General features: G+C 44.4%; 1 protein-coding gene across 3 annotated transcripts in view; it reads left to right on the forward strand.

Moving 5' to 3' along the window:
- The window catches only part of RETREG1 (reticulophagy regulator 1), a 126,041-nt gene that overhangs the window by 94,193 nt on the left and 4,614 nt on the right, over positions 1 to 27,234 (forward strand). For all 3 annotated transcript variants that reach the window (XM_080804449.1, XM_080804450.1, XM_080804451.1), the window contains 3 exons: positions 21,542 to 21,668; positions 24,519 to 24,603; positions 26,571 to 26,708. In XM_080804449.1, the coding sequence (XP_080660575.1) occupies positions 21,542 to 21,668; positions 24,519 to 24,603; positions 26,571 to 26,708 (350 nt within the window). The remainder of the gene's footprint in view (positions 1 to 21,541; positions 21,669 to 24,518; positions 24,604 to 26,570; positions 26,709 to 27,234) is intronic.

A 27,234-nucleotide genomic window follows, 5' to 3' on the forward strand; every position in this document is an offset into this window, starting at 1 on the left:
ATCCTCGTGAATATCCTGATTGCAGTCATGACCTGCGTGGAGGGTACGCGGTGGGCCATCCGCTCTCTCCAGGTGGTGGCCCTGGCCCGGGGAGGTGCAGAATTGCCCACTGCCTTCCCAGCTGGTCAGGTCTAGGTGGTGTGTGTGTTCTTCCTGTTTGGAATAGGGCCATGGGGGCTGTGTGTTTGAGTCACAGTGTTCTGACTTTGGCCCGAACAAGCATAGGTATTATGCTGTACACCAGGGTGGAGTGAAAGTAGGTACCTCTTTTGGGGAAGCGAGGATGTCTGCCCAACCCTTCTGTCAGTGAGCAGAGTATCCACAAGAGGAAGTTCAGGTTCAAGACATGCACCTATCTCTTGTCCAAGTGGTTTGTTCTAATCCCAGGAGCACGGTGAATCTTGTAAATGATCATATTTCCATCTCTGATTTAGCCATTTGGAGGTAAAATTATAGCTCATCTCTAACAAGTATCTGGGGCCCTCTGGAACGCATTTCCATATGTTCTTCTGTCCCTGGGTCTTTTAGCCCCATTCCCTTGTAGGGCCAGCTCCCAGCCCCCTGGCTGCGTAGCCTGGGTACCACGGTACCCGGCTGAGAGAACCTGTGGGGAGCTGGAGTCTGTCCCTGGCTCAGACCCCAAGCTGTGTGCCCTGGTGTGGGGCTGCGTCTCATGGGTGAAGGTACACCATTTTGTTCAAATGCATCTCTTATTTCTCCACGTACTTTTTTTAAAAAAAGATTTTATTTATTTATTTGACAGAGAGAGAGAGAGATAGTGAGAGAAGGAACACAAGCAGGGGGAGCAGGAGAGGAAGAAGCAAGCTTCCCACCAAGCAGGGAACCCAAAGCGGGGCTCGATCCCAGCACCCCGGGATCATGACCTGAGCTGAAGGCAGACTCTTAACCACTGAGCCACCCAGGTGCCCCTGTACTTTTTTTTTTTTAAGATTTTCAAAATTTATTTATTTATCTATGGTGGGGGGGAAATGGGAGTGGGGGGGGGCAGAGGGAGAGAGAATCTCAAGCAGACTCCACACTGAATGTGGAGCCTGACATGGGGCTCGATCTCAGCACTGTGAGATCATGACCTGAGCAGACATCAAGAGTCAGACGCTCAACCGACTGAGCCCCCGAAGTGCCCCTTCTGTGTACTTTTACAAATGACCTCAAGTCCTTTGTGCACGGGAGTGAGATACAGCAGTTATGAGGAGAGTCGCCTCCGTGCCCCGCAAACGGCACAGATACTGTGAACTGCGAATGGGAAAATATGGGGGCATATTGGCTTCTGGCTCTTTGGCCAGAGTCGTGTTGCTTGATTCCGTGTCTTCTGTGAGGGAGATGAAATCCGGCACGACATTCTACCCCTGCTCTGCCTTTCCCTGAACGTTTCCTACTTCTCTCTCCTCCACTCGCCCTCGAATCCCTGGGCTCCCTGTGGACCTTCACAGGGTGAGCGGCCTGCTGTCTCTCTGAGTCCCTGGGCATGGGGACACATGACAATCCATCCAGGTCACAAAGTGTTCTGATGCCGAAGTTGGGAAACAGGGGGGTAAAGAGTGTCCCAGATGTCCCTGGAAGAAATCACAAGTTGGAGGTGGTCAGGAGGACAGGTGTGTGGCTGTGCCTCACATGGGCGAGCTAATCCTCTCATCAGGGAGACAGATGAAGTGACAGTCTTGGAAGGAGCCTCCTACGAGCCTTCCAAGCAGAGCCAAACTCTGCCCTCCTCCAGCCTCATTTTTGCAAGGTGGGCCTGCCCGGCCACGAAGGGTTCTGAAGGATGTTGCTCTGTGGCCATTAGAATTGCCAGACTGTGAATTCTTTGCCTTGAGGTGAGGGACGGGGGGCGGGGGGTTGCTGTTGTAAGTGCCTGGTGGGGGGAGAGGTTAGGCAAAAACTCGAACCCCCAGCATCCCTTCTCCCTGGTAACTGATTTGGGAAGCGTTGCTGTGTCTCAAGCATGGAGACTGGTGTTCCAGAGCTGGGCCCCCACCCACACTGGTGGTGCCTAAGGAGTGGCACATAGTGATGGCTAGTGTGAGGTGGCCTCCCGGCTAGCTGTAAACAGAACAAGCAGCTGTGTGCAGACCCTGCCCCGGGACTCAGGAGGTGACCTCTCATGGTGGTGTTTCAGTGGGCATGTACGTGAATGCTTTTTTTTTTTTTTTAAAGAAAACAAACTCATCTATCAGTGGAGTATCTTCAAATTATGCCTATAAAAATTATACCTATGGGGCGCCTGGGTGGCTCAGTCGGTGAAGCGTCTGCCATTGGCTCAAGTCATGATCCCAGGGTCCTGGGATCCAGCCTCCCGTTGGGCTCTCTGTTCAGCGGGGAGCCTGCTTCTCTCTCTGCCTCTGCCCTCTCCCCACTCGTGTATTCTCTCTCTCTCTCTCTCTCTCTCGTACACACTCTCTCAAACCTTAAAAAAATTATCCCTCTAAACTCCACTTTTCAATAAGGTGAGGGGATTGAAAATGAGGTTATATTTTTTGGAAATTCCTCGTGTCTACTTCCCAGAGCATATATAATCCTATGCAGAAATCCCAGATTATGTGGCATATGTATGTCTAAACGCGGCTCCCTTTTTCTAAAAAGTGAACAGAATGTTTCCGGAGTAGCTTGTAGCCTAAGTGGCAGATAACTTTCCTTCCAGAGTAATTAAACTGAACATGAATTGTAAATAGTCATAGTTTGCCCATTCTGAAATATTTTGAAAACTTCCCTTCAGAAGCATATTTGTTTGTGCTAAGGAATACTTTGAGATGCAGATTTCGTTATACAAGGAACACACATGTAGATAAGAGGATAATCCTAGGATGAGTCTCCTGTTGAAACAAGAAGAGATCTGCTTAGTAAACGAAGACACAACAAACATCGGCACCGACAATAAGAGAAGGAACTGGTAATTCCATTTTGGGCACAGCAGAGGGAAAAATGCGCCACTGTTGTGTTCCATGAGGCTAGTGTTGAGAGTTTGATGGCAAATGGCTTTATTCTCTCGTGCCAGTCCCAATAAACCAGAAACGGTGCTTGGAGCTCCGAGAAGGATTGTGAGTCTTTGTCGGGAAGGTTCTGGAAAGAGTGTTACAACACATCATTGTGGTCTGCCGTGCTCGGGGAGGGCGGAGCGGTTGTGTGAGTGAAGCGTAGGGCGTCAGGGCGAGGATGGGAGTAGGAACGCGGCAATAATCTTTATTAACTTAGATAAACTTGGAAAGACTCAAACAGCCTCAAGGCTAATGATGGCACCTTGACTTTTTCCTTTTTGTTAGTTATTGGTGCTCTAAAGCTTGAGACCTTAGCAGCTTTACCCGGGAAAAATCTGAGGGTGAGATGCCTGTTGGCCGAAACCTGGATAAATTTCTAGAGCAAGGTCTATTTTGAGATCAGAAGGAAAAGTTTCTTACTGGTAATACTTTCAGTCAAATCTGGCGAATGTAACAGCTTCACCGGTCATACGATAAGGAATTGTGTGTTTGGATTTCCTGTTTTATTAGCAGTAAGGCTGTCTTTCCTCTGACCACTGTCCAGTGGATTGGAGCCAGCAAGGCCTGGGTTTTGATCCTGGTACTGCCAGCTCTTGGCTGTGTCGACTTTCTAATCTGGAAAATGGGAGCATTTTACCTGCTTTATCAGATTGAGGTGAGGATTAGTGATAATGTAGTAAAACTCCTAATGCATTTCCTAGCATTCGGTACATGTACAATACACGGGGATGGGGGGTGCAGTACAGGTGTTCGTATAGCAGAAGTTCTTGGGCTAGTTCCCACTAAGCTGGCCGAGTTAATTAGCGGCTCCCATCACTGCCACGTAGCCACATGGCTCGGGCCCGTGACACCCAGAACCCAGCAGACCAGTGCAACTAAGACGCCGCATCGCCTCTGCAGCCTGTTTGTGTCGGTCAAACATTATCAGAGCACAGCCGTGCTCTTTCATTTGCGTATGGCTTCTGGCTGTGCCCCTGCTGTAATGAGGAGTTGCTGTCTGCCCTTTACCGAAGATGTCTCCTCTGGTGTGTATCTGCTTCCACCATTTAGGTTGTGGTTCCGCCAAGTCAGCCTGCATGTTCTCTGGTCTCTCCAGGCGCATTGTGGTTGCTACGGTAATGGCACCATTCGAATGACAAATTATGTAAATGGATGAAATAAGAGATCAAAGGGGTGTCTTTGCGGGAGATTCTGCTGGATGTTCGAAGACACTCAGTTTCCCTTCGTCTGGGAACAGCGTCCCCGCTGGCGGAGGATGACCGCCAGTCACTGAAGTTCATTTCCTGGGCTCTCTTGCAGCTATGTATGGCCCCTGAGTCTGTTCCAGCCGGCGGGAGGTGGATGGGAGCTTCGTGTGCCTCTCATGGGCATGACCTTCGGGAAAGCAGTGCTCTCTGCTTCCCTTTCCCCTTCCTGCTGGTTACCACGTGGATGGTCACATGGATGGCGTGGTGGGAGCTGCGGTTACTGTCTTGGCCCGTGCAGTGAAATGTGATGTGGAGACTATCTGAGCCAAAAAATACAAAGAACTTAGTTCTACTACGTTATGGAGATCCCACGTCAGCCCTGGGCCCCTGGGCCCTGCTGTGCGTGAGGGAGAAATGAAGTGCTCGTTTGAACCACTGTCACTTTGACATTCGGTAGACTAGGTGAAATTATATCCTGAGACAGCTGTTTACCTCTGTGAAAACTAAGTTGAATGCATTGGAGAGAGCAAGGGAAGTCGCTCATAGTGCTTTAGAAAAAAAGTGGACAAACAACTTGAAATTAGGTTGGCGAGGGATGAGCCTAAAAATTGAGAACGATCCTCTATGTGAGATGTTTTATTTGTCATTAAATTGTTGCTCCTCTTTCAAGAAGTGTAACTAGAAATCATGGCTAGTAATTGGAGGTGTGTTTTATGCCAGAACACCAGTCTTGGTTCCAAGCCTGAAGTTAATTGGCAATGCCATAGCCCGCCCAGCACATATAGGTAAGCTCATATTTACTGGATTGAGTGGAATGTCCCAAGAGTGTCCCCAGCCAGCATTCGGGTTGTACCCGGAGTCTAAGAACAGTCATACCAACTTCTCATTAATATGGTTTAGAATTAATAGATGATTTATGCCATCTTAGGGAAGGGGAGGAAGATGGTACCTAATCCTTAAAGAGCAGTTGAAAAGTGACCACTGTTATTGCAATAAATAAGGATGGGATAAGATAGCCCTTTTATTTCTTTTTTTTTTTAAAGATTTTATTCATTTGTCTGACAGAGAGATAGAGCATAAGTAGGCAAAACAGCAGGCGGAGGGAGAGGGAGAAGCAGGCCCTCTGCAGGGAGCACGATGCCGGGACTCAATCCCAGGACCCCGAGATTGTGACCTGAGCCAAAGGCAGATGCTTAACTGACTGAGCCACCCACGTGCCCCAAGATAGCCCTTTTAAAGCCTGTGATACAAATCTGAGAAAGGAAGATTGAAGCCCTCCCAGGTAATTAGGCCCTGACATAAGCGCCCACTGATCTGGGGAGATGTGCCTTTACATCCTCTCCTCACCTTGGGATCTCCAGCAACATGTTTCCAATGAAATTAGATCATAGGTTCCTCCTTGGGCCAAACACAGAATTTCTAGTTGTGTGTTTTACTGACTCTACAACAGCAGGTGAAGGCTGCAACATGACGGAGCCTGTGGAAGGGTAGGCTGGTGGGGCATCTGAGTGCCCAGAAATCAGCAGCCCCTTGTAAAGGAAGGGCAGAATTCTTTACATGGCTTTCAGTTTCTCCAAAGACCATACGCATTTCACATACCCTCTCCACCTCAGAAGTGGAAATAGACTGGGCCTTCTCGGCTGATTAGGAGGCCTGTTTGCTGGGAATGCCTTCTGGCCTGAGATCTAGCACGTGGATTTGAGTACCAGACGTGCCCCTGATAGCCGCTGTCTGTCAAAGATTCTCTTTCCCATCAATATCCCCAGGGGTGTTTTAAGGGACATCACCAGCTTTAAAGAGTCCTCTCTCAAGTTGGTACAAATTTCTAGGCATGTTCTTGATGTGAGAACATAGATATTGTTTATTTAACAGCAGTAGAGGACTTTCTCAGGGTTTCTGTAGAGTCAGCTTTGCGCGTAACCTGGGAACGGACAGACCCCTTGCGGAGTTTAAAATCCTCGAGCAGAAGGTGTTGACTATCCCATCCAGGAGCACTCTACTTCGTGTCCACGGACCCTCTGATTTCCTGAGGTATTCCAAAGCTGGGCATGATCCCAAAAGGGACCCCAGGAAACCCGAGCTCCTTCTGTGAAGGAGTCAGGCCTCCGAGTAGCCTCCCCGGGACTTCGGTGTTCACCGCGCCACTGGTCTGCGTGTTGTTATAACCCCGCCATTCTTTAGCCATAATTTGTTAAAAAAAAAAAAATGTTAGTTTCATTTGCTCTTCTGATTCTGAAGAGTTGATTCCTAACTGAATTCACAGAGTCGATTCATTCCTGGCTTTGCTGGCTGTATATTCAAAGTAAACTTAATTTTTAGGTGAACCGAATCATACACTTAGCATCTGAGGTGTGTGCTGGCTCTGCTGTGTAGACACGTCACCCAGACCGTGCTGGACCTGGATAATTTTGTTAAAGGTGACATAGTTTCGAAAGCACAAGGCCTTTTTTGTATATAACACAAGGAATAATGGCATGAATCTTTCTTTAAAAACAACTCGTTTTTATAGAAGCCAACGTTTTGATGAGCCATTTTTTCCATTTCTTGAAAATGTGTTACGGTAACACAAGCTAGAAAATAAAGAGAAGAAACGTATGTGATAGGTTCGATTCTGATGAAAATGTAGGTAGCATAGATTATTGTTCAAGGCAGTGGTTAAAGGTTATATGTCCGTCTGTGTCTTCCATTGTGTGTTTATTTAAAATAATGTTTGTGTAGTTCGTAGTAACTGGTGATTTTCTTGGGCCATCTGGCTCTGTTGGCTGCATTTTGGCTGCTGTGGCCAGTTCCCTGAGGACTCATTACCTCTATGGCTCTCATGTAAGGTTGTGAGCTCCCAAGTAGGTCAGGATGAAATGTTCAGCCACCACTTAATTGATCCACTTCACTGGGTGGAGACAACCTTTGGAATGTCCAGGCCCAGTTACTTGCGATTTCCTGGTAGTTCGGTCCTTGTGGTCTGGATAGTTCTCCGGTAGGAACAGCAAATACCTGAGCTGGACCAAAGAGCTATTCATCTTGCTAAAGGATCTTACCCAGTCTGCTTCACAAACCTAACTTGGGAAGTACAAGCAGAAAATGGACTACGACTAAAAAAGAACACGAAATCATAATAAACTATGCAACACACTTTGCTGACCAGCACATCCAGTGAACAAGGACCCGGAGTGAGTAAGGGGCACGGATAGAACACCCTGCCGGAGGGACGTGCGCTAGGTGTGAACGATGCGTCACTTTGCCGTGACAGCTGTCAGAGTGAAGATGACGTCCTAGAAATGGCGAGAATATCGGGCAAGCCGCTGATCTCCAGCATGCCGGCCTGGCCGCCACCCCACACAGGAAGCACACGGGGCAGCCGTCGGTTCTCCTGCACACGCCTGACAGAAGCGTGGACTGTGGAGGCAGAGGTGAATGTCTGCAACAGGTAAAAATGGAAGAGGACAGAGAAGATGGGTGCGCCTCTCGCCGGCATCGTCAGGCTCAGCGCAGATCACTCACATCGCGTTTATTTGCACCGAGTAACATGGGAGAACACTAATTTTTAAAAAATAAAGTTTCCTGGGGCGCCTGGGTGGCTCAGTGGGTTAAGCCTCTGCCTTCTGCTCAGGTCATGATCTCAGGGTCCTGGGATCGAGCCCCGCATCGGGCTCTCTGCTCAGCGGGGAGCCTGCTTCCCCCTCTCTCTCTGCCTGCCTCTCTGCCTACTTGTGATCTCTGTCTGTCAAATAAATAAATAAATAAAATCTTTTTTTTTTAATTTTTTTTTTTTTATTTGACAGAGAGAAATCACAACTAGGCAGAGAGGCAGGCAGAGAGAGGAGGAAGCAGGCTCCCCGCTGAGCAGAGAGCCCGATGCAGGGCTCGATCCCAGGACCCTGAGATCATGACCTGAGCCGAAGGCAGAGGCTTCAACCCACCGAGCCACCCAGGCGCCCCATAAATAAAATCTTTTAAAAATAAAAAATAAATAAAGTTTCCTGAGGAAATTAGTAATGTGAACGAAAACGAAGTGTTGGAGGGACTCCTCAAATCCTTCTACATAAAATAACGAAGATTATTATCTAACGACTATCCGTTAGGAAGTCTTCACAGGGCACCTCCTTTTTGGCTTGTTATTTGCCAAATTCCCGTTGCTGTGACGTGCATGTGAAGAAGTGGGGGGAACTGCCTTCCTGTGGAAAACTCTCTTAAACCAGACAGGTTGGATTAATTCATTCTTATATTTTGTTTTCCTAGAGCACCTATCAGTAGGAGATCTAACTTGTTGGCATTTGTCCTCACTCCGTGCTGTCAGCCACTGCCCGCCCTCCTGAGGCAAAGACACCTCCAGAGAAACATCTTTCAGGCACCGTATCCACTTCCGGCTTCTCTCTCGCACACCCTTCTGCCTCACAGATACTCTTTCCAGATCCCACAGCACGTCAGGAAGCTCACCTACATCATTCTCTTCCTTTCTTTCTTTTTTTAAAGATTTATTTGTTTTAGAGAGAGCGTGGTTGGGGGGAGGGGCCGAGGGAGGGAGAGAGAGAGAAAAGCAGACCTCCCCGCCCCCGCTGAGCACAGAGCATAACGCGGGGCTCGATCTCAGGACCCTGAAGTCATGACCTGAGCTGAAATCAAGAGTCAGATGCTTAACTGACTGAGCCACCCAGGCTCCTCCGTCCTCCTAGCTTGTGCCCTCCACACCCCCAGAACATGCCTGTCTTCCTTGGGTGCTGTTGTTGAGGACTGAGTCATACTCACTTACCGTGAGTGGTAGTCATACAAAAGCTTGGTCTCAAAATTTACTTTTTTTTTTTTTTTTTTAGCAAGCATTAAGATCATAATGAGGGGCGCCTGGGTGGCTCAGTCGTTAGGCGTCTGCCTTCTGCTCAGGTCATGATCCCAGCGTCCTGGGATCGAGCCCCACATCAGGCTCCCTGCTTGACAAAAGCCTGCTTCTCCCTCTCCCACTCCCCCTGCCTGTGTTCCCTCTCTCACTGTGTCTGTCTCTGTCAAATAAATAAATCTTTAAAAAAAAAAAAAAAAAGGACATCATAATGAGATTCTTGTATTTTCTATGGCTGATAAGAAAGATCTCCCTGGTAAGGGGATGTCCCTTTAAAAGCCACTGATGTCCTTCAGTGACCAGCTTTTATATGTGCGGGAGAGAAGTATTCTTTAAAAGGACTGAGGTGGGAACGTGGCTTATATTTAACAGTCCAGCACCTTGAATGAGTATCTCAGTGACAGACAGACACTCCAGTTTCCCACTCCAGGGTATGCCCGTTATCACAACAAATTCTCCAAGCAAAATTCATCTTAATTGGCTTTCATAATACGAGCACTTGGGAGAAACTTGGTCATCCAGCCTGTTGTGTATTCATGCCCAGTGCAATGAGTAGGTCTCTAGAAAACAAAATTAGGAACTGTATTGTCAATAACGATGTTTGCACTGTAAGCAATATGTTCTTTAGGATTGTCACAGAGATTTCGGTTTCCTATAACTAGGCCACAGGCGAAAGGAACAGGGAAGGGACATTTGCTCTTGACTCCAACTAGAGTGAATCCTGGATTGTGCTTCATTGGAAATGGGGAGTCCCGAGTAGAATGCATAGGAAGGCTTAGATCCGAATTAGCAAACCTGCCTCTCGGTCACAATCTGTTTCCCTTGTGGAATGTTTCTTGACTCTCAGATGTGATTCATCCTTTAGGGATAAAGTAGAAACCTTTTCTTCCCTCAAGGATCATGACGGAAGCCCATCTTGGCATTCCCAAAGAAAGGGCGTTTAATCTCCTGCCTGCCTCGAGTAGGTGCTTGTTCCCAGCTAGTAACGGAATTTAAATTGTTCGTGTCTGGGCTGCAGAAAGTCTGCTTGTTGAAAAGCTAACAAAGTTGAAGACGCTGAAAAATAACGTCTACCTGGCATGTGTTCATGGAAATCCGAATAACACAAGAAGTGGCGTGATGGCGGTTGAGGGCTAACCTTCTGGATGTTCTCGGTGGACTGGACGCTCTGATGGTCTCCACCCCAGGGAAGAGAGAGCTGGAAGAGGAAAGGAATAGTTTCACGCAACAACTGATACCCGATTCCTTTGAAACTTGGTATAAAAAGAGAGCCCCAAATAGAACGCCAAGTTGTCCCGGGGAAGGCGAGGCCAGCGGGACCTGAGCTCAGGGGGCGCCTCCTGGTCTCGGGCCCTGGGAGGACGTGCTCACGTGGCTCATCGGCCGGCGGAAGGGAAGGTTTCAAGTTGAGTGCTATGTAATTTTTTAATCTCGTGTTTGCTTATTTAATCCCCCGGCTGACACATCTTATTTGCTTTGTCATGGTTCTAATTCTGTGAGTGTTTGTGCAGAGGAACAGATCTCTGTTTTTATTTGGTTTCTCTGCCGACACACCCTCACGCAAACACGCGTGCCCGCGGAGCAGTGCCTTATGTATCCACAGGATTAAGAAAAATTCTAACACATTGCACTAAGAAATGTTAAAATCTGTAACTGGATATTGACTGACCTTTCTAAGAAAAATTCGACAGGAATGAACATCAACAGATGTTCTCTCCCAGCAGAGAGCATGAGACCGTTAGTCACTCGCTGAGAATGAAAAGCTGCAGAGGGCTCCAAGCCCAGGCGTATTTATAGGGGTGATGGTTGAAGGTGCTGTGTGTCACGGTTGCTAGGGGACAGCTTGGGTTATAACCGATCCCTTTTTTAAAAGTATGGGATGTGGACATAGTTAACTTTCTGAAAACCATTGTTTCGTTTCTATTTCCAACTCCTAAAAATAAAAATAAAAACCAATAGTGTGACCTAAGTGATATTCTCTGGGAGTAGGGGTAGTGTGACGGACTCCTAAACGTCTTTGGAAATGAGTATTGTAATATGGGTTCCTGGAGATATGGAAAATCTAAAAAGTGATTAGAAGTGTGCGTGCACATGTGTGTCTGGGTGCTTCAGAGGAAACAGTATCTGATAATGCTTTCCAGTGAATTGTGGTTGCCCGACAGAAACAAAAAGGGACTCCTTTTTCTCTAACCCAGGTGAAGGTGGGATATTCGTTGATCTTTGAATTCTGGCCCATTCAACTAGATGGGGCCCCAATCCTGTTCTCTGTGGGTGTCATAAACGCTCTCGAGTTCTGTGAGGGTCATGTCTGCAGAAGGTGCTTGCAGATTCAGGGATACCCAGGGAGAATCAAACATTAGGACCCAACTTTTGCCAGAAGGAATTCCACACAAAATACTGATTTCCAGTTCCAGAATGTTTCTTGAAATGAATGAAACATATTTACCCTACTTACCCAATTTTGAAGGCAGTTTAACTCTCTATTTGCAAGAAAAAAAAAAAAGTCGAAACTATTCCATATAAATGAAAATAGGTCTCCAAATTATCAGGGCCCTTTGTCTGTTATTTTGTATATGTTTACATGTCTAAAGGAATCCATGCTGATTATTGCTGATCTATAATGTACAGAAACATTCAGATAAGTCGACAAAAATGCACGGTCACTGAATACCCACGGCTAACTCCTTCTGATATTTTTTTCCTTTAATATTCTTTATTGCTCACACTTATTCGATGTTTTATTGCCTCATAGATGTCAGGCTCTGTCAGCTGCTGAAGACGGAGCCGTGCCCTTGAATTCCTTTACGGAATTTAAAGTCTAATGGGGAAGTCAATATGGCAGACATAAATTAACAACAACTGATCATTGCTACAAAAGAAAAAGAGGAGATGCCCCGGCTGTCAGCAACAGCTCCTCCTCACCCTGCTTTCTCTTGAGCAGACTGGAGGGACTCCAGTCCCTGCCTTGCAGGTGTGGTGCTGATGGGGGACGGGGCGGGGCAGGGGGGGCCGGGGAGGGCTCAGTGAGAAAATGCACAGTGTCCAGCGACGGAAGGCTCAGCCCGCAGGAACCACGGTCATGACTGTCATTGCCACACGCTGTGGCATCCCTTTGTGGAGCCTGCCTTAGAAACGGCTGAGGTCGTGGAGACGGAGGACAGGCTCCTGAACTCCTCGGTCCTCCGTTTCACCTGGGAACCAGAGCTGCTTTTTGGAACTTTTCTGTCTGTAGCTTGGCGTGTAGGGATTCATAATCCTTCCCTCGTTACGGCCCCGCTCTGCTTCCCTGCTCGACTCGGACATGACCCCCACGTTCCAGGCCAGTCTTCTTCCCGATCTCACCACACATCACGAGCGTTCTCAGTCCCATGGGGCATAGCCTGGTCCGTCGGGGATTAGTTCTGTGACCTTGAGTCGGGTAGTTCATGTGCCCAGGCCTCGATTTCCTCTTCTGGGAGACAGGCATGATAAATAGCGCCTCGCACAAGGCGGGCCGTAAGGACGGAACAGGACCACAAGTTTACAGCAAATGGAACCGCGCCTCACCCCTGCTAAGTGTTACCGACGACTCTTATTTCACGTTCCTGTTTACCCCCTTGACAGGAATTATTAATCACCTGCCTTGATGGGAATTATTCATTCTTTCCATTTTACTAAACATTGTCTCCTGAATAAAACTGTCATACTTGCATGCCTGGGTGGCTCAGTCGGTAGAGTGTCTACCTTCAGCTTGGGTGGTGATCCCAGGGTTCTGGGATCGAGTCCTGCATCAGGTTCTCTGCTCAGTGGGGAGTCTGCATCTCCCTCTGCCCCTCCCCCTCCTTGTGTCACTCACTCTCTCTTTCCCTCTCGCAAAACAAAAATCTTTAAAAAACTATGTCATACTGAGCTCAATAATCTTATTCCATAACTCTTTTTAAATACTTGTTTCTGCCTCATACTTTAAAACATATTCTACTTCTCCACTGCCCCCTACTGAAAAATAGAGCACTTTATGTTGGGTTGGAAATGCCCGAAGCCAAACTGAAACCAGCTTAAGCACAAGGGAGTGGGTTTCCACGAAGGGGTGTCCATGGATGGTATCTAAAAGCTCCAGAAGTAGGCAAAAGGATTGGAGCTTGGATATATTTTTAAAAATCTATATATATATATATATATATTTTTGGTTTAGAAAAATTAATTTCAATTTTAAAAAATACCTTTTGACTTCAGTTCCCGAGTATATGCTAAAAAGATCCGTTGTCCTGTAAAGCGTAGGATAATGTCAAGGAAGTCTCGGCTTCTCCTAGCACATGCAATCCCCAACTTTAAGTTTTCTTTTTTCCCCAATAGTCATAGACACAAGTACATGTCATTTTATAAAGGTGAGTTTCACGTATCACGAGTGTGTGTGTGTGTGTGTGTGTGTGTGTGTGTGCAATTGTTTGGGGTCACATGTAAACTTTCATGGACTGTTGGAAGCATCGTGGGAAGCCCGGAGCCAGGAATGGAGCCTGACACCAGGTTCTCTGTACTCGGCACGGGTTTGTTGAGACGAGTGGAAGGGAAATGGTACAGAGAGAGGTCATCTGTGCTCTGCCGAGATTCATTTGTTCAGCCTGATATTTTCTGGTGCTCCAAGACTTCGGGCAAGAGAGATGAAGCAGGCTGTGACACAGGCTCTTACTGAATTATAGTCTATTTTTAAAGAGCACGGGAGTGTCCCCATTTCTCAGTCTTACAGAACCCCCTAATGGAGGAGACTGTGTGCTGCTTTCGGAAACTAAAGTGCCCTCGGATTTCATCTCTGTGGCCGCTAAACTGCACAGAGACAAATTTGACTTTAAATATAAAATTTAGACATGATTTATGAATATGGCTTTTTTGAAGGAATAAAAAGTACACAGTCCTTTAAAAGCCAGATGCAAAGTGCCATAAAATCATTCAGACCCCAGTTTGAACATGTGAATTACTTGGTTCTTAATAGAACTCCCCACTCTGGGTTGCTACAATGACACAGTGAGGTTGCTTTAAATCAGTTTAATCCTTTCGGAGCTTGCTTATAAGGCTTTCATGATCAGAGCAGCATTTAGTTGAGGACTAATGATTCTGCTACCGAGGCAAAACCCTTCTGAGAATTCTATCCAATGTCTGTGAATTCCGAGGTTTTCCATTCTGGTCGGCGAGACTGGGCATCGTTCCCAGCCCTGCATGAGTGCAGGACTCCGCTCCCCGTCACCCCTTCTGCTGCTTGTTCTTGGCCTCCAAGTCCTTCATGCACCTTTACCGTGGCCTTCGGCTGAAGACCCAGATCCCAGCACGTGGCAGGGGGTCTCTCTGCAGGCCTGACTGCCCCACACTCTGTCCCGCCATCTCCAGCCTCTTTGGTCTTCAGTTTGGACCCCGAGTTCTGTCTCCTCAGCTCCGGCCATCCCTGGGATGCACCGGGTTGCCCTTCCCTACTCTATGGCCTGGAAACTCAAGGACAGTCACAGGACTCACCACCTTGCAGAGATCAACGTCCTTTCTTTGGGCCCAGGATCCTGAAAATTGTTGTTTCCTACATCTTGTCTTCCTTCCATTCCTTCCTTCCTTCCACTGTGGTTTGAGATGGGAGGGCAGATTGGATCCCCCATATATCACCTTGCCTAAAGCCAAGTCTCCTCTTGTCTCTGTTTTTGAACCAGGAATTCTGTGTAACTTCCTCATGGGGTATTTCTTGCTGTGGCTCTTTGGGTAAGAAATATTTGCCTCAGAAGCACTTGGGATGGTCATTAAAGATGCAGATTTCTGAGCTTTCCCCCAGGTCTGCTCCATCAAAATCTCTGGGTTGAGGTCCAGGAGGCCACTGTTTAAATAGTGCCCTGGGGGATTCACACACACTCAATTTTGTCTAAAGGGATTCATTTGGCCATTCATAGGGCCTACACCCCTAATGTGTAGGCTTGAAGGTATTCTACTAGGGACATGGAGGCAGAAAGAAGGGATGTTGGTTTCCTGCTCCACTAGGAAGCCTCAGCTCCTGCTGTGATGAAGGGGGGACGCTTGTCTAAGGAACCATCCTCCTCGTTTTTACTCTCCTTGGACTGTCACAGGCAGGTAACAGCATAAATTCCACAGCTGCTGAAAAAGCACCTCATCGGGCTCGAGGTTCTTTGGTGAGTAATTGCTTACCTTGACCATAAAGAGTGTCCTTTGCTGAAAATCTGTCCCTTAGTTTGTGTTCAGAAGAAGATGGTGACAAAATGGAATCTGCCAAGGGCTTCGTTTTGGGAGCTTTTTTGGAAAGCACTGCGTGTCTGCAGATCCTTGGGCAAAGCCTGTTTGAAAGCCCCGAGGGGGCAGGGAGTTGTGAACTTGAACTGGATTCACGGAGAATGTGGGAAGCTGGGGATAACCGTCATGAAGGAGGGACTCTTAACTGGTCCTTATCTTGTGGCTGGAGTGTGTGGAGGTTCATTCCTTAACGAGGGCAGGAGTGACAGGGAAAGCTGGAACCAGGGAGGGGGTGAGGGGCAGGGAACAAAGACCCTTACTGGGAAATGCATGTTCTCTCTGAAACTAAAGAGAAAAGAGAAACCCTGGATTATTATACTGAAGCCATTGGTGATTTTCTCCCTCAGAGTCACAGAAGACTCAGACTCTTTGGTTAAGAACTCAGTAAAGTGGGGCACCTGGTGGCTCAGTCGTTAAGCGTCTGCCTTCGGCTCAGGTCATGATCCCAGGGTCCTGGGATCGAGCCCCACATCGGGCTCCCTGCTCAGCAGGAAGCCTGCTTCTCCCTCTCCCACTCCCCCTGCTTGTGTTCCCTCTCTCACTGTGTCCCTCTATCAAATGAATAAATAAAATCTTGAAAAAAAAAAGTTAAAAAAAAAAAAAGAACTCAGTAAAGCTTCAAATTGTTTTTAAGCCTTCTTTTCTCGTTACATTGCATGCTGATCAGCGCCAAGGATGGTGGGAAGACCGCCACACGCCGCGTAAAATATCTGTCTCCCCAGCATCATCTGATACTCACAGGAGATCCTTTCTCTGGTTATGTGTTTCCCGGACGAGGCTCTCCAGGAAAACCTAGAGTTTCATGATGGAGCAACTCTGTGTGTGTGTGTGCGCGCATCACCTGTATTAAAACGTCTCCCCACCACCAAGCGAGAATCTTAGTTTCTGCTGAGTGTTTGGACTCTGCCCCCAAAGCGCTCTTCCGTTCTTGGAAAGGTCGGGTCCTCACTGATGCCATGTTGGTACTGGTCAGTCATGGCTCAATCCTCCGGACTCTGGAAAGCAGTGAGAAGGAACATGGAGTGTTCTTCCTTGTCCTAAATTATATGTAGACTTTCAAAAGGAGCTCATTGGATTTATCCATTCTTTGAAGAAGGCACATGTTTTAAAACAAAGAGAGTGACTGGAAACCAGGAGTCTTGGCCTCAGGTCTTGGCTCTGCCCTGAACTAGTTCAGAAAACTTGGGTTTCACTTTCCTCATCCACAAAATAAGCCTGAAAGTTGACTTCAAATGCCCTATTTCATTCTGAATTATTAAACTATGTTAGATATTATTTAATTATATGTTATGTACCTTTTTTTCCCTGAATAGAAATGTGGTGACGTGATATACATTAATGGCAGACGGTATACAATGGAAGACTGTAGAAATGTATATTCCAGTGGGGCTCAGAACTATTTGCTCAGCAGTTTAAAACTGTTATGAAACTCCCAGAGAGTGATTTTTCTAGATCCATGTTTCATATATTTTTTAAGATGTATTTATTTATTTGAGAGAGAGAGAGCGTACGTGCACACACATGTGACAGATGATGGGGGGGGCAGAAAGAGAGAGGGAGAGAGTCTCAAGCTGACTCACACTGAGCACAGGGTTTGTCATGGGGCTTGAACTCATGACCCTGAGATCACGACCTGAGCTGAAACCCAAGAGTCCGATGCTTAACTGATTTTGCCACCCAGGTGCCCCAGATCTGTGTTTCATTTAAAGTTAGAATGGGATCTCTTCTTGGTTTAGGATTTTGATTTTTTTTTTTTAGCTGTTCTTTATATTTTATTCAGCACAATCTATACGTTTTTTCTCAAACATTTACTATGTTTTCAAACATTCACTATTCTTACCAAAACCCCCATCTGGTTAGATAATATTTTCATGTTTTATACGATGGAGTCCTCATTTCTGTTTGTGAATGTAACAATAACTCAAATATCAGTTAGACTTACTTAAGGTTATTGTGTTAATATAAGTAACCACGGAATTATTTGCCCTAAGATACTATCATATGACAGCCTTTTCCAAAGGGGAGGAATTTAAAATAAATAAGAGTGTCCTTGTAGGCTATGGAAATATTTCCTGTTGAATGTTCTTTTGTTTCTTCTTCCCACCAAGAGGTGGTATCTGTAGGCAGGAGAGGGACAATGCTACAGGTTTTCAGTTTGTGCTGCTTGGAAATAACAACAGGAAACACACTGAGTATAATGTGAGACACAAAGGGGGAGCTGGATAACTTTTTATTGAATGAATGAATAAGGATGGATGGGTGCTGAGGTTTCTTATCCACTTTGAATCCCACTATGAAATAGGTAAGATCCTTAAACGTAAAACAAAATTTTTACTTAATTCATTGTGATATGTATTAAGCACCTTAAATTGTAAAGACTTCACCATGACATTATCTCTAAAGAGATAACATAGGTAATTTTAGATAATTTAGTATTAGACTAGGCTCCTTTCTGATTTTAGGGTCTTTACTCACTAGAATAGTAAATATGTATACAAATGTGTCACATCTGACATTTAGGGATCCTAAAGGTGGTATTAGAACAAGGTTTCAGCATCTATAAAGTATGGCTTACTCAGAAACTATGTTTCATAGTTTTAGCTAGCAGAGATATTGTTTGCTTCACAAGTAAACTGAGGCAAAAACTTAAGTAACGTGTATAGAATGTGAACTGAGATATACTCATGTGAGAATGTTATTCAATGAAAAGCATGATTATACATTTAAGTATCAAGAAATTTTTATTTTTTAATTTTTTAAAAAATATTTTATTTATTTATTTGACAGAGAAAGATCACAAGTAGGCAGAGGCAGGCAGAGAGAGAGGGGGAAGCAGGCTCCCTGCTGAGCAGAGAGCCTGATGCGGGGCTCGATCCCAGGACCCCAAGATCATGACCCGAGCTGAAGGCAGAGGCTTAACCCACTGAGCCACCCAGGCGCCCTATTTTTTACTTTTTAAAAAAGATTTTATTTATTCGAGAGACAACTAGAGAGAGAATGAGCAGGGGGAGGGGCAGACAGAGAGGGAGAAGCAGGCTCCCCGCTCAGCAGGGAGCCTCACGCGGGTCTCAATCCCAGGACCCCAGGATCATGACCTGAGCCAAAGGCAGATGCTTACTGGCTGAGCAACTCAGGTGCCCCTCAACAAATTTTTAAATAAAGGCCGTGTGTGTGTGTGTGTGTGTGTATCTTTAAGAACAGTAATAAGTCAATTTGCATGTATCCATCATCTAAGTTAAGAAATACAACATGACCAATACTCGAGAAGCCTCGCTGTGACATGCCTCGTGGTCTCATTCCCTACATACCCCCACGCCATCCCTGCCTTAGGGTAACACTTTTCCTGAATGTTGGGCTGTTATTGTTGTTGTTTTAAATCATTTCCTTGCTTAAATAATCTGTTGGCTTAGCATGACTCTGACCTTTATAAAAAGGAAATCATAGTATATGTATTGTGACTTTTTTTTTCTCTCAATATTATGATTCTGAGATTCACATACAAACATGGAGTTCATTCATTTCCACGGCTATTTCATCCTTCATTGCCTGAACACAACTCACTTTATCTGTTCATTATCCTGACGAAAATATTCTTAAATTTGTTTCAAAATATGAAACGTTCATTTATTCTACTTGAATCATGAAAAGAATGATCAACGACTCTATAATGTTTTTCATTGACTTTTGCCAGAACTGTATTTGCCAGACCGTTCAACCACATCTTAAATACTACTCAATATGCACAGAAAGCAGAAATTAAAATCTGTATTACTGTCAACTGTGTGCTCCCAGTAAATGGAACAGTGCCCTGGCCTGTCCTAGCCAGTTTGCAATAAGTGGTTCTCAGTAAGGAGGCCACAGGGCACCTGGGTGGCTCAGTCGGTTAAGTGTCTCCCTTTGGCTCAGGTCATGGTCCTGGGGTCCTGGGATCGAGCCCCATGTGGGGCTCCCTGCTCGGTGGGGAGCCTGCTTCTCCCTCTCCCTCTGCTCCTCCACTTGAGTCCTCTCTCCCTCTCTCTCTCAAATAAATAAAATCTTTAAAAATGAGGCCACAGTTTAATAATGTTATTATTTCCTTTGTCACTTGCAGTTTTTGCCCTCCTGTACAAAATCTTTTCCCATTAAGCGGACCTATTGGCAAGATTTTGTTACAGAGAGTGGCTTCCTATCCATGAGCTTAGTGTTTCCTTTAATAGGTCTGGAATCGTTCATAAAGTATGCAAAGCTAATGCTAAATTTGGTCACCAATGAAAACAGGCTGGCTCAGTGCTCAAGAGAGGGGTAGAGTTAATGGACACATAAACCACTCCCCGACAGCTAAACAACCCCAAAGTTCATTTCTTAAGGATCAGAGATCTTTCGGCAAGTGTCTACCTCATGGACCAGGATCAGCCTGGGGAACTGGTAGCTCAGAGACTCTCTGGCAGAGCCTTACTTGACTCTGACAGAATAAAGACGAAGGAAAATGAAATTTTTTTTTCCTTTTTTAATGCTATTGCATTCATTTAAATACAACTTAAAATTATATTTTTAAAAAGGAAATTGAATTATCTAATCTACAAATTGTCTTAGTGTTCAAGGTATATTAAAAAGAAATAGCGGCACCTGGGCGGTTAAGCATCCAACTTGGTTTCAGCTCAGGTTGTGATCTCAGGGTCATGGGATCGAGCCCCGTGTCAAGTCCCACGACGGGCTCCAAGCTCAGCGTGGAGTCTGCTTGGGATTCTCTCTCTCCCTTTCCCTTTGCCCTTCCCTACAACCCCCACACAGTCTCTCAAATCAATGAAAACTTGTAGATTAGATAATTAAATTTCCTTTTTTAATATAATTTTCAGTTATATTTAAATTCTTAAAAAAAAATAGAATCCACATACACACAGTCTCTGGGGAGTTGAGCGTCTAAGGGCCAGAGAAGCTTTGATTTGTCTTAGGACTACTGGATTTGAATCCAGAGATTATCTTACTCTGATTCCCTTGCAGTTGTAGCTTGGATGATAGTTCACTAATGATGTTTGTCTTCTACTGGAAACATTCATTTATTGCTGTGTCCTTAGTTCTATGGCAGTGCCTTCCACATGGTAGGTACTAACAATGATCTATTAAATGAATGAATTTAAGGGCCCTTGGCAGATCTTGTTTGAACTGGTATATTTTTGTGATGAATTGGTATTGCAAGAGTGGGATTTGAATTCAGTATCACTGTGATTTTAGGGGAATGCCTTGTGTTTGTGTGTCTTCTTCCTGGAGAGATGCTTACTGGTTTTAGCTTATGGACGTTCCTGTGGGAAAATGAGAGCAGGGACACAGAGCACACACATGGCGCAGGCATCACACTCAACACGTTCTATGATGATGGTTGGGAGAAGGTATAGTAGAAAAATACAAGGTATTTTGAGACCCCATTGAGTTTAACAGTTTCCTATTGAGTTGACGGACTATAAAATATATTGAGAAGGCATTGTCGTTGATGATGATGATGACAATTAGAAGGTCAGTGCCAAGGGTTCTAAAAAAGCACTGTGGTTTCCCTATCCTTAAGGTTTCAAACATTTCTAACAAGTCCCTCCTGGCCCGGTGTGATTAGGTCCTGTCCCACCTTCTGAGCTTCGTGTAGCATCCCTCGTCTGGCTGACGTTGTCTCCGCTGGAGCCACACGTGGGGCCCTAGAGAATCGTGCTGGCAGCTCCTCCTGGCTCCAGGCCCTCTGCATATGTTGTACACTGTTCTATTTGGGACTCTTCCAAGCCCTTGGGATAGGCTCTGCTCATCCAGATTTTGGCATAAAAGTAACTTCTTCAGAGATGTCTCAAAACCCCCTCCCTATACTTCACTCTCAACTCTTCCTTCATTGTAATTTTGCAGCGAGCTGTTTAGCTTGTCTCTCTTCTCTTGGCACGTGAACTTCATTAGGAAGGTGTCTGGCTTATTCACCTCTGAATTCTCCCCCCACACACACACTCTTTTTTTTTTCTTTTTATTAACATATAATGTATTATTTGCTTCAGGGGTACAGGTCTGTGACTCATCAGTCTTACACAATTCACAGCGCTCACTATAGCACATACCCTCCCCAGTGTCCATCACCGGCCACGCCATCCCTCCCCTCCCATCCCCCAGCAACCCTCAGTTTGTTTGCTGGGTCACCTCTGAATCCACAGGGCTTTTCCAGAGAGTGTGGCCGAGAGCAGCTGCTCAGTAAACACTTGCTGAAGCAATGAATGTCGAATGAATCATCAAAAGTACAGCTAAAATTTTTTGTTTTCTTTTTCTCTCTTTAGCTGGGAAATTATCAATTCCAAACCAGATGAAAGACCCAGGTTCAGCCACTGTATTGCAGAATCATGGATGAATTTCAGCATATTTCTTCAAGAAATGTCTCTTTTTAAACAGCAGAGCCCTGGCAAGGCAAGTTTTCCAGCATAGGAGAATTACTGTATATGTTTCACAATGTGCAGTAAATTGGAAATGGATGAATTAAAACCTATTTTATCAGCCTGTAAGGGTTCTCCAACCCTGGATATAACATACTAGGAGCATATGCCATAAAAGTTGATATTAACAAGGTTCAGAAATGTGAGTGTCGGGGCGCCTGGGTGGCTCAGTGGGTTAAGCCCCTGCCTTCGGCTCAGGTCATGATCTCAGGGTCCTGGGATCGAGCCCCACATCAGGCTCTCTGCTCAGCGGGAAGCCTGCTTGTCATCTCCACCTGTCAAATAAATTAAAAAAAAAAAACTGAAAAAAAAAAAAAGAAATGTATCTAGTTAGCACTAGAAAATCCTCAAATTTAACATTCCAAGATCAGATTGGTTTTCTATTTGATACATACTTATCTAACTCATTAACAAAAATGGTGACTGGTCTTGATATCAGCCAGACCAAGGAGAAAAAAATACCTTATGAAGAATCTCAGTTTAAAAACAGACACATAAATGCCGAGAACAAACTGGTGGTGGCCAGAGAGAAGAGGGGTAGGGCAGTGGGCAGAACAGGTGAAAGGTATTCAGAGGTACAAACTTCCGGTTATGAAAGTCACCACCATGTTGTGCACCAGGAATTAATACTGTGTTACATGTCAACTCTACTTCAGTTTAAACAAATAAGTCATAGGGATGTAAAGTGCAACATAGGGAATGTGGTCAGTAATGCCATATTAAGTACGTAGGTGACAGATAGTAACTAGACTTGTCATTATCCATGATGTATGTAAATGTTGAATTGCTGCATTGGACACTGAAAACTCAGAATATTGTATGTCAGTTACAACTCAATAAAAAAAAAGAGTTTCAGTTTCTATTATTTAGGCTGGTTCTGAAGTCAAAGGGAGATGAACATCCAGCCCTTCGAGGGTGTTTTCAGAGATAAGAGAGTCAGTCTAAAAAGTAGAGATTCTTAGATGATTTATCTAGTAAAGAAAACCTTTGGCAAAGACACTCATCATCTTTATAAAAATGGAACGAGTATTTTTCCAGTTAAGATGAAAACCCCTGAGGAGAAGGGTCGCAAGTGGTTTGGAAGGGATTGCACGGTGCACCCCGTGGAGTACTTGGATGGGTAGAGGTGGCCTCGGCTGTGATTGCGAGAACATGGGGGTAAGGGCAGAGCCACCACGAGACCCTTCCCCTTCCAGTGTTGCGCTCAAGTTCCTTGAACCTCCACCTGTACTTGGAAGAGCCTAGGAATGGCGACACTGAAAATCGCTCTGGTTGTACCATGTACGGGCGATCTCTTACCTCCAGTAGTACTGAATAACAGAACTGTGCTTGAACACATTTTGAGCATATTTTTTTAAAAGATTTTATTTATTTATTTGACAGAGATCACAAGTAGGCAGACAGGCAGGCAAAGAGAGAGAGGGAGAAGCAGGCTCCCCACTGAGCAGAGAGCCCGATGTGGGGCTCGATCCCAGGACCCTGAGATCACGACCTGAGCCAAAGGCAGAGGCTTAACCCACTGAGCCACCCAGGTGCCCCCACATTTTGAGCATATTAAAGTGGCGACCTTTTATATGTGTGCATTTTTTTTTTAATCCCCAAAGGTAGTTCTTAGCATGGCTCTCCATGTGGTGGGGAAGGAGAGTTGCATTTTTGATGCCTATTTTAGTGAAATGATTAAGTACATGTTTAGAAGATTCTGAACTTTAAACTTCTTTGTTACAAATTTAGTGGATAAATGAAATCTTTGTGAAACTGAGTTCTGGACATGGTAATGCTTTCCCACACTTAATCTTTCAACACTTATGTTCTTTCCTCTTCCATTTTGCTATACAAATTGCATATTCTTCAAAGGCCTCTGCTGTTTCAGAAACAGCTCTTAATTTTGTTCGTAAGTTCATCTGTTCTCCTTTTGACTAGTTAACTTATTAACCCTGGGCCAAAGAATGGGAAATCAAGGTTAATCTGACAGTGTTAATCAGTTACTGATCAGAGTTATGCGTTCTTATCCTCATATGTCTTTTTGAAATTCCCTTAACAAATTTTCTTTGCTTGCCAATACCATAATTTAAAGATAAATCAAAAGAAGAAAGATAGTTTATCTTAAAGACTAGGGTGTGGAAAACAAGTGAAGGTTTTATGGGAGTTTTTTGTCATGATGTTTAAATTTCTTAAAACAACCAAGATTTTGGGGGGCATAACTGACAGAAGGAAAATAAACACATTTCACTGTAGAAATTTCATTTCATTCCCAATTGGTTCCTAAGTGACCTAAAAGTGGGGTCAATTTGAGGGGTCACTGTGGTTAGAAAGGAGGATGATAATGGCCAATGGATTCATCCTCACAGCTTATCAGCTGTGCAAATTGCCATTCTGTTTGTATAATGCCTCTAATTTCTGCTTTGCTGTGTTTATGAATTTTGATGGGTTTATAGAAGTAGTTTGAACTTGCAGGTTTATGAACCAGGCTACATTCTTTTCAGTGACTGATCCTGAGTAAAAGAAGTTTCTGGGGCCATACTAGTCTTCAGTTCTCTTGCATCTGGCAGGAATATAGCCAGAGGCATGATTAATGGGAGATGTTCTCTGTGCTAGAAATTAGCTTCTGGAGCCTCAAAATGATTATTATTAAGTGTTAAAGTGGACTAAGGCTGGCTGAACATAGCAGTCATTAGGCAGACCCAAGTACAAAAGAACAGTGTTTGAAAAACATTTGCCATAACGTGGTAGACCACATACAGACAGATAATTGTCTCTGTATCCCATGCCCGAAAATGTCTTGGAGTTATGTATAACTGTCACATGTTGTTTCTATTATTTCTAGTTTTGCCTCCTGGTCTGCAGTGTGTGCACATTTTTTACAATCTTGGGAAGTTATATTCCTGGAGTTATACTCAGCTATCTACTGCGTGAGTATGGTAGAACATTTGGCGAATTTATGTGATGCGTATGGTATCATTTAATGGTCAACAAGGCCTTCCATAGTTTAGAAGAGGACGGATGAGTCCTTAACTCTAAAGCACACTGATTATCCTTTAATTTCCTGCTGTAAAAGTTTCTTCTTTTCCTAGAGACATGTTTATATTTTGAAGTTGGAGGAATGGCTGCCAAAAGGCCGGGTTGGTTAGAAATGATACAATTTGATTTTAAATTATGGCATTAAAACTATAAGTAAGCTATATTTCCTGCCCCCCACAAACACACTAATCCTTTTGCCCTTATGTATGTTCTGTGGCTCAAAAAATAATTAAAACCACAATGTGATATCATTACATCCCCACCAGAATGGCTAAAATTAAAAATACCCTAGCAAGTATTAGCAAGAATACAGAGCAACCGGAAATTCTCCCATACTGTTGGTGGGTAGGTAGAATGGTAAAAACACTTCGGATAACAGTTTGGCAGTTTCTTAAAAACTATATATGACCCAGCTATTTCACAGCTAGATATTTACCCAAGGGAAATGAAAGTATATATCTACACAAAGACTTGTACGCAAATCTTCACAGCAATTTATTTGTAGCAGCCCAAAACAGAACACAATCCATCTGTCCATCCATAGACGTACCAGTCAACAAACTGTGGTATATCCATGCAATGACTACTCAGCACAAAAAAATTGATTTATGCAACGGTCTGGATAAAGCTCCAAATAAGTAGATTGAGTGGGGAAAGCCAGGTAAAAAAAAGAACATATACTGTATGATTCCATATATACATCATTCAAATTCATCTTTAAATAATAGCAAAGCACACAAATGGTTGCCTAGGGATGAGGTGGGCGGGGCAGGGAAAGACAAGAGAGAAGGATTAATAGGAAGACGGGGAAATCTAGGGGGTGATGGATATGTTCACTATCTTCATTGTGGTAATAGTCTCTTAGTTGTATGTGTATGTCAGAACTTAACAAATTGTATACTTTAAATATGTGCAATTTATGGTATGTTAAATATAACCCCAAAATCTGTGTTTAAAAAAAAAAAAAGTATACATTGCCAGCTTCTCCTGAAAAATATGGTCTTGTGCTGCCACCTTGAGATGGCACTGAACTGGCCCTCGTATTTCCCCATTTTTCTTAGACCAGCTTTTACAATGTACATATACTTCCTTGGCTTCTAGTCGTATTTGAGCTTGCAACTCCTATTTAAAAGGTAAATGGGCACATCTAACCCCAACAAAGAAGTAAATCCTAGGGAATACAATACATTCACTAGGTCAGTCTTCGTTTCTTTCTGTATTCCAAATGCATAACACTCACAGCCAATGATCAAAGCGCAAACCCATTCTCCCAGACGGAACTCATGGAGAATATCAGGCCTTGATCTGCCTTGTTTAGGAAGCAAAGGAGAAGAGAGCCGGGGGGTGCTCTGATGATATAGGCCAGGCATTTTTCACATGGTTTGCACTCACCCCATTTATTCTTCACAAAACCCCAAGAGATAATATTGTCATCCCAGTATTACTGATGAAGAGGATAATACATAATAACTTTCCTATAGCGAAATGGCTTATTCAACAAATTAGTAGAAAGGCAGCTTTTAACCCAGGACTGTTGTCAAGAAAGCAGTGTTGAGAGTGAAAGAACGAAAGGGAGAAAGTTAATTTAATAGCAAGTCTCTAAAAACAGTGACTCAAAGCTTGGTGCCCCGCACGTATGTGCATGCGTGTGTGTGCGTGCGTGCGTGTGTGTGTGTAGGGGAAGATGTTTTCATTACAGGAGGAAGAATAGAAAGTATGAATGTATTTCACAGAGGCATTCTCTAAGAAAAACACTTTTATTTGTCTTACTGACCAAACTATTTTTGTGCGATACTCAGAGGCAGCCTTTTGAAAGTACCGTCATCTTACCGACATGCTCTTCCTTCTTATGTTTTAGTGCTGTGCGCATTTTTGTGTCCCCTGTTTAAGTGTAATGATATTGGACAAAAAATATACAGCAAAATCAAGTCAGGTCTGCTGAAGCTAGATTTTGGAATTGGAGAATATATTAATCAGAAGAAACGTAAGAGATCTGGTAAGTAAAGTTTGAATTTTAGATTCCATGTGTGGAGTAAGACGTCAGCTGGCTGTTTATTACAAAATCACTTTGAATCGGTCTCAAAGTGCTTTTAGCCTTTTATTATATATTATTACAGACGCTAATGCACCCAAAGTAATGTAGCCTTTGCCTATTAGGCATCTGTGCTTTTCTCAAACATATAAGAAATTGACTTTTTAGTCCAAATTGTCAGGGGGAGGGGAAAAGGATTTAATAATTCTATATTTGCTATTTATGATTTCCTTTGTTTCAGTTATTTTATTTTGGGGTGGACAATTGCAAGTAAAAAAAACCATGCTATGGCTAAGAGTGTGGGAGCCGCATAAGAGGGGATTGAGAGAACCAAGGGGAGGAAAAGAAAACAGGAAAAACCAAAGTGATCACTTTTCACTATTTAACTTGGCCTGTGACCTTATGGGTTCTCAAACTATAGCGAGCATCAGAGTCTCCTGGAGGGATTATTAATGCACAGAGTCCTGGGCCCCACTCCAGAGTTTCTGAC

The sequence above is a fragment of the Martes martes genome (assembly GCF_963455335.1).
Source record: "Martes martes genome assembly, chromosome: 5".
Classification (NCBI taxonomy): domain Eukaryota; kingdom Metazoa; phylum Chordata; class Mammalia; order Carnivora; family Mustelidae; genus Martes; species Martes martes.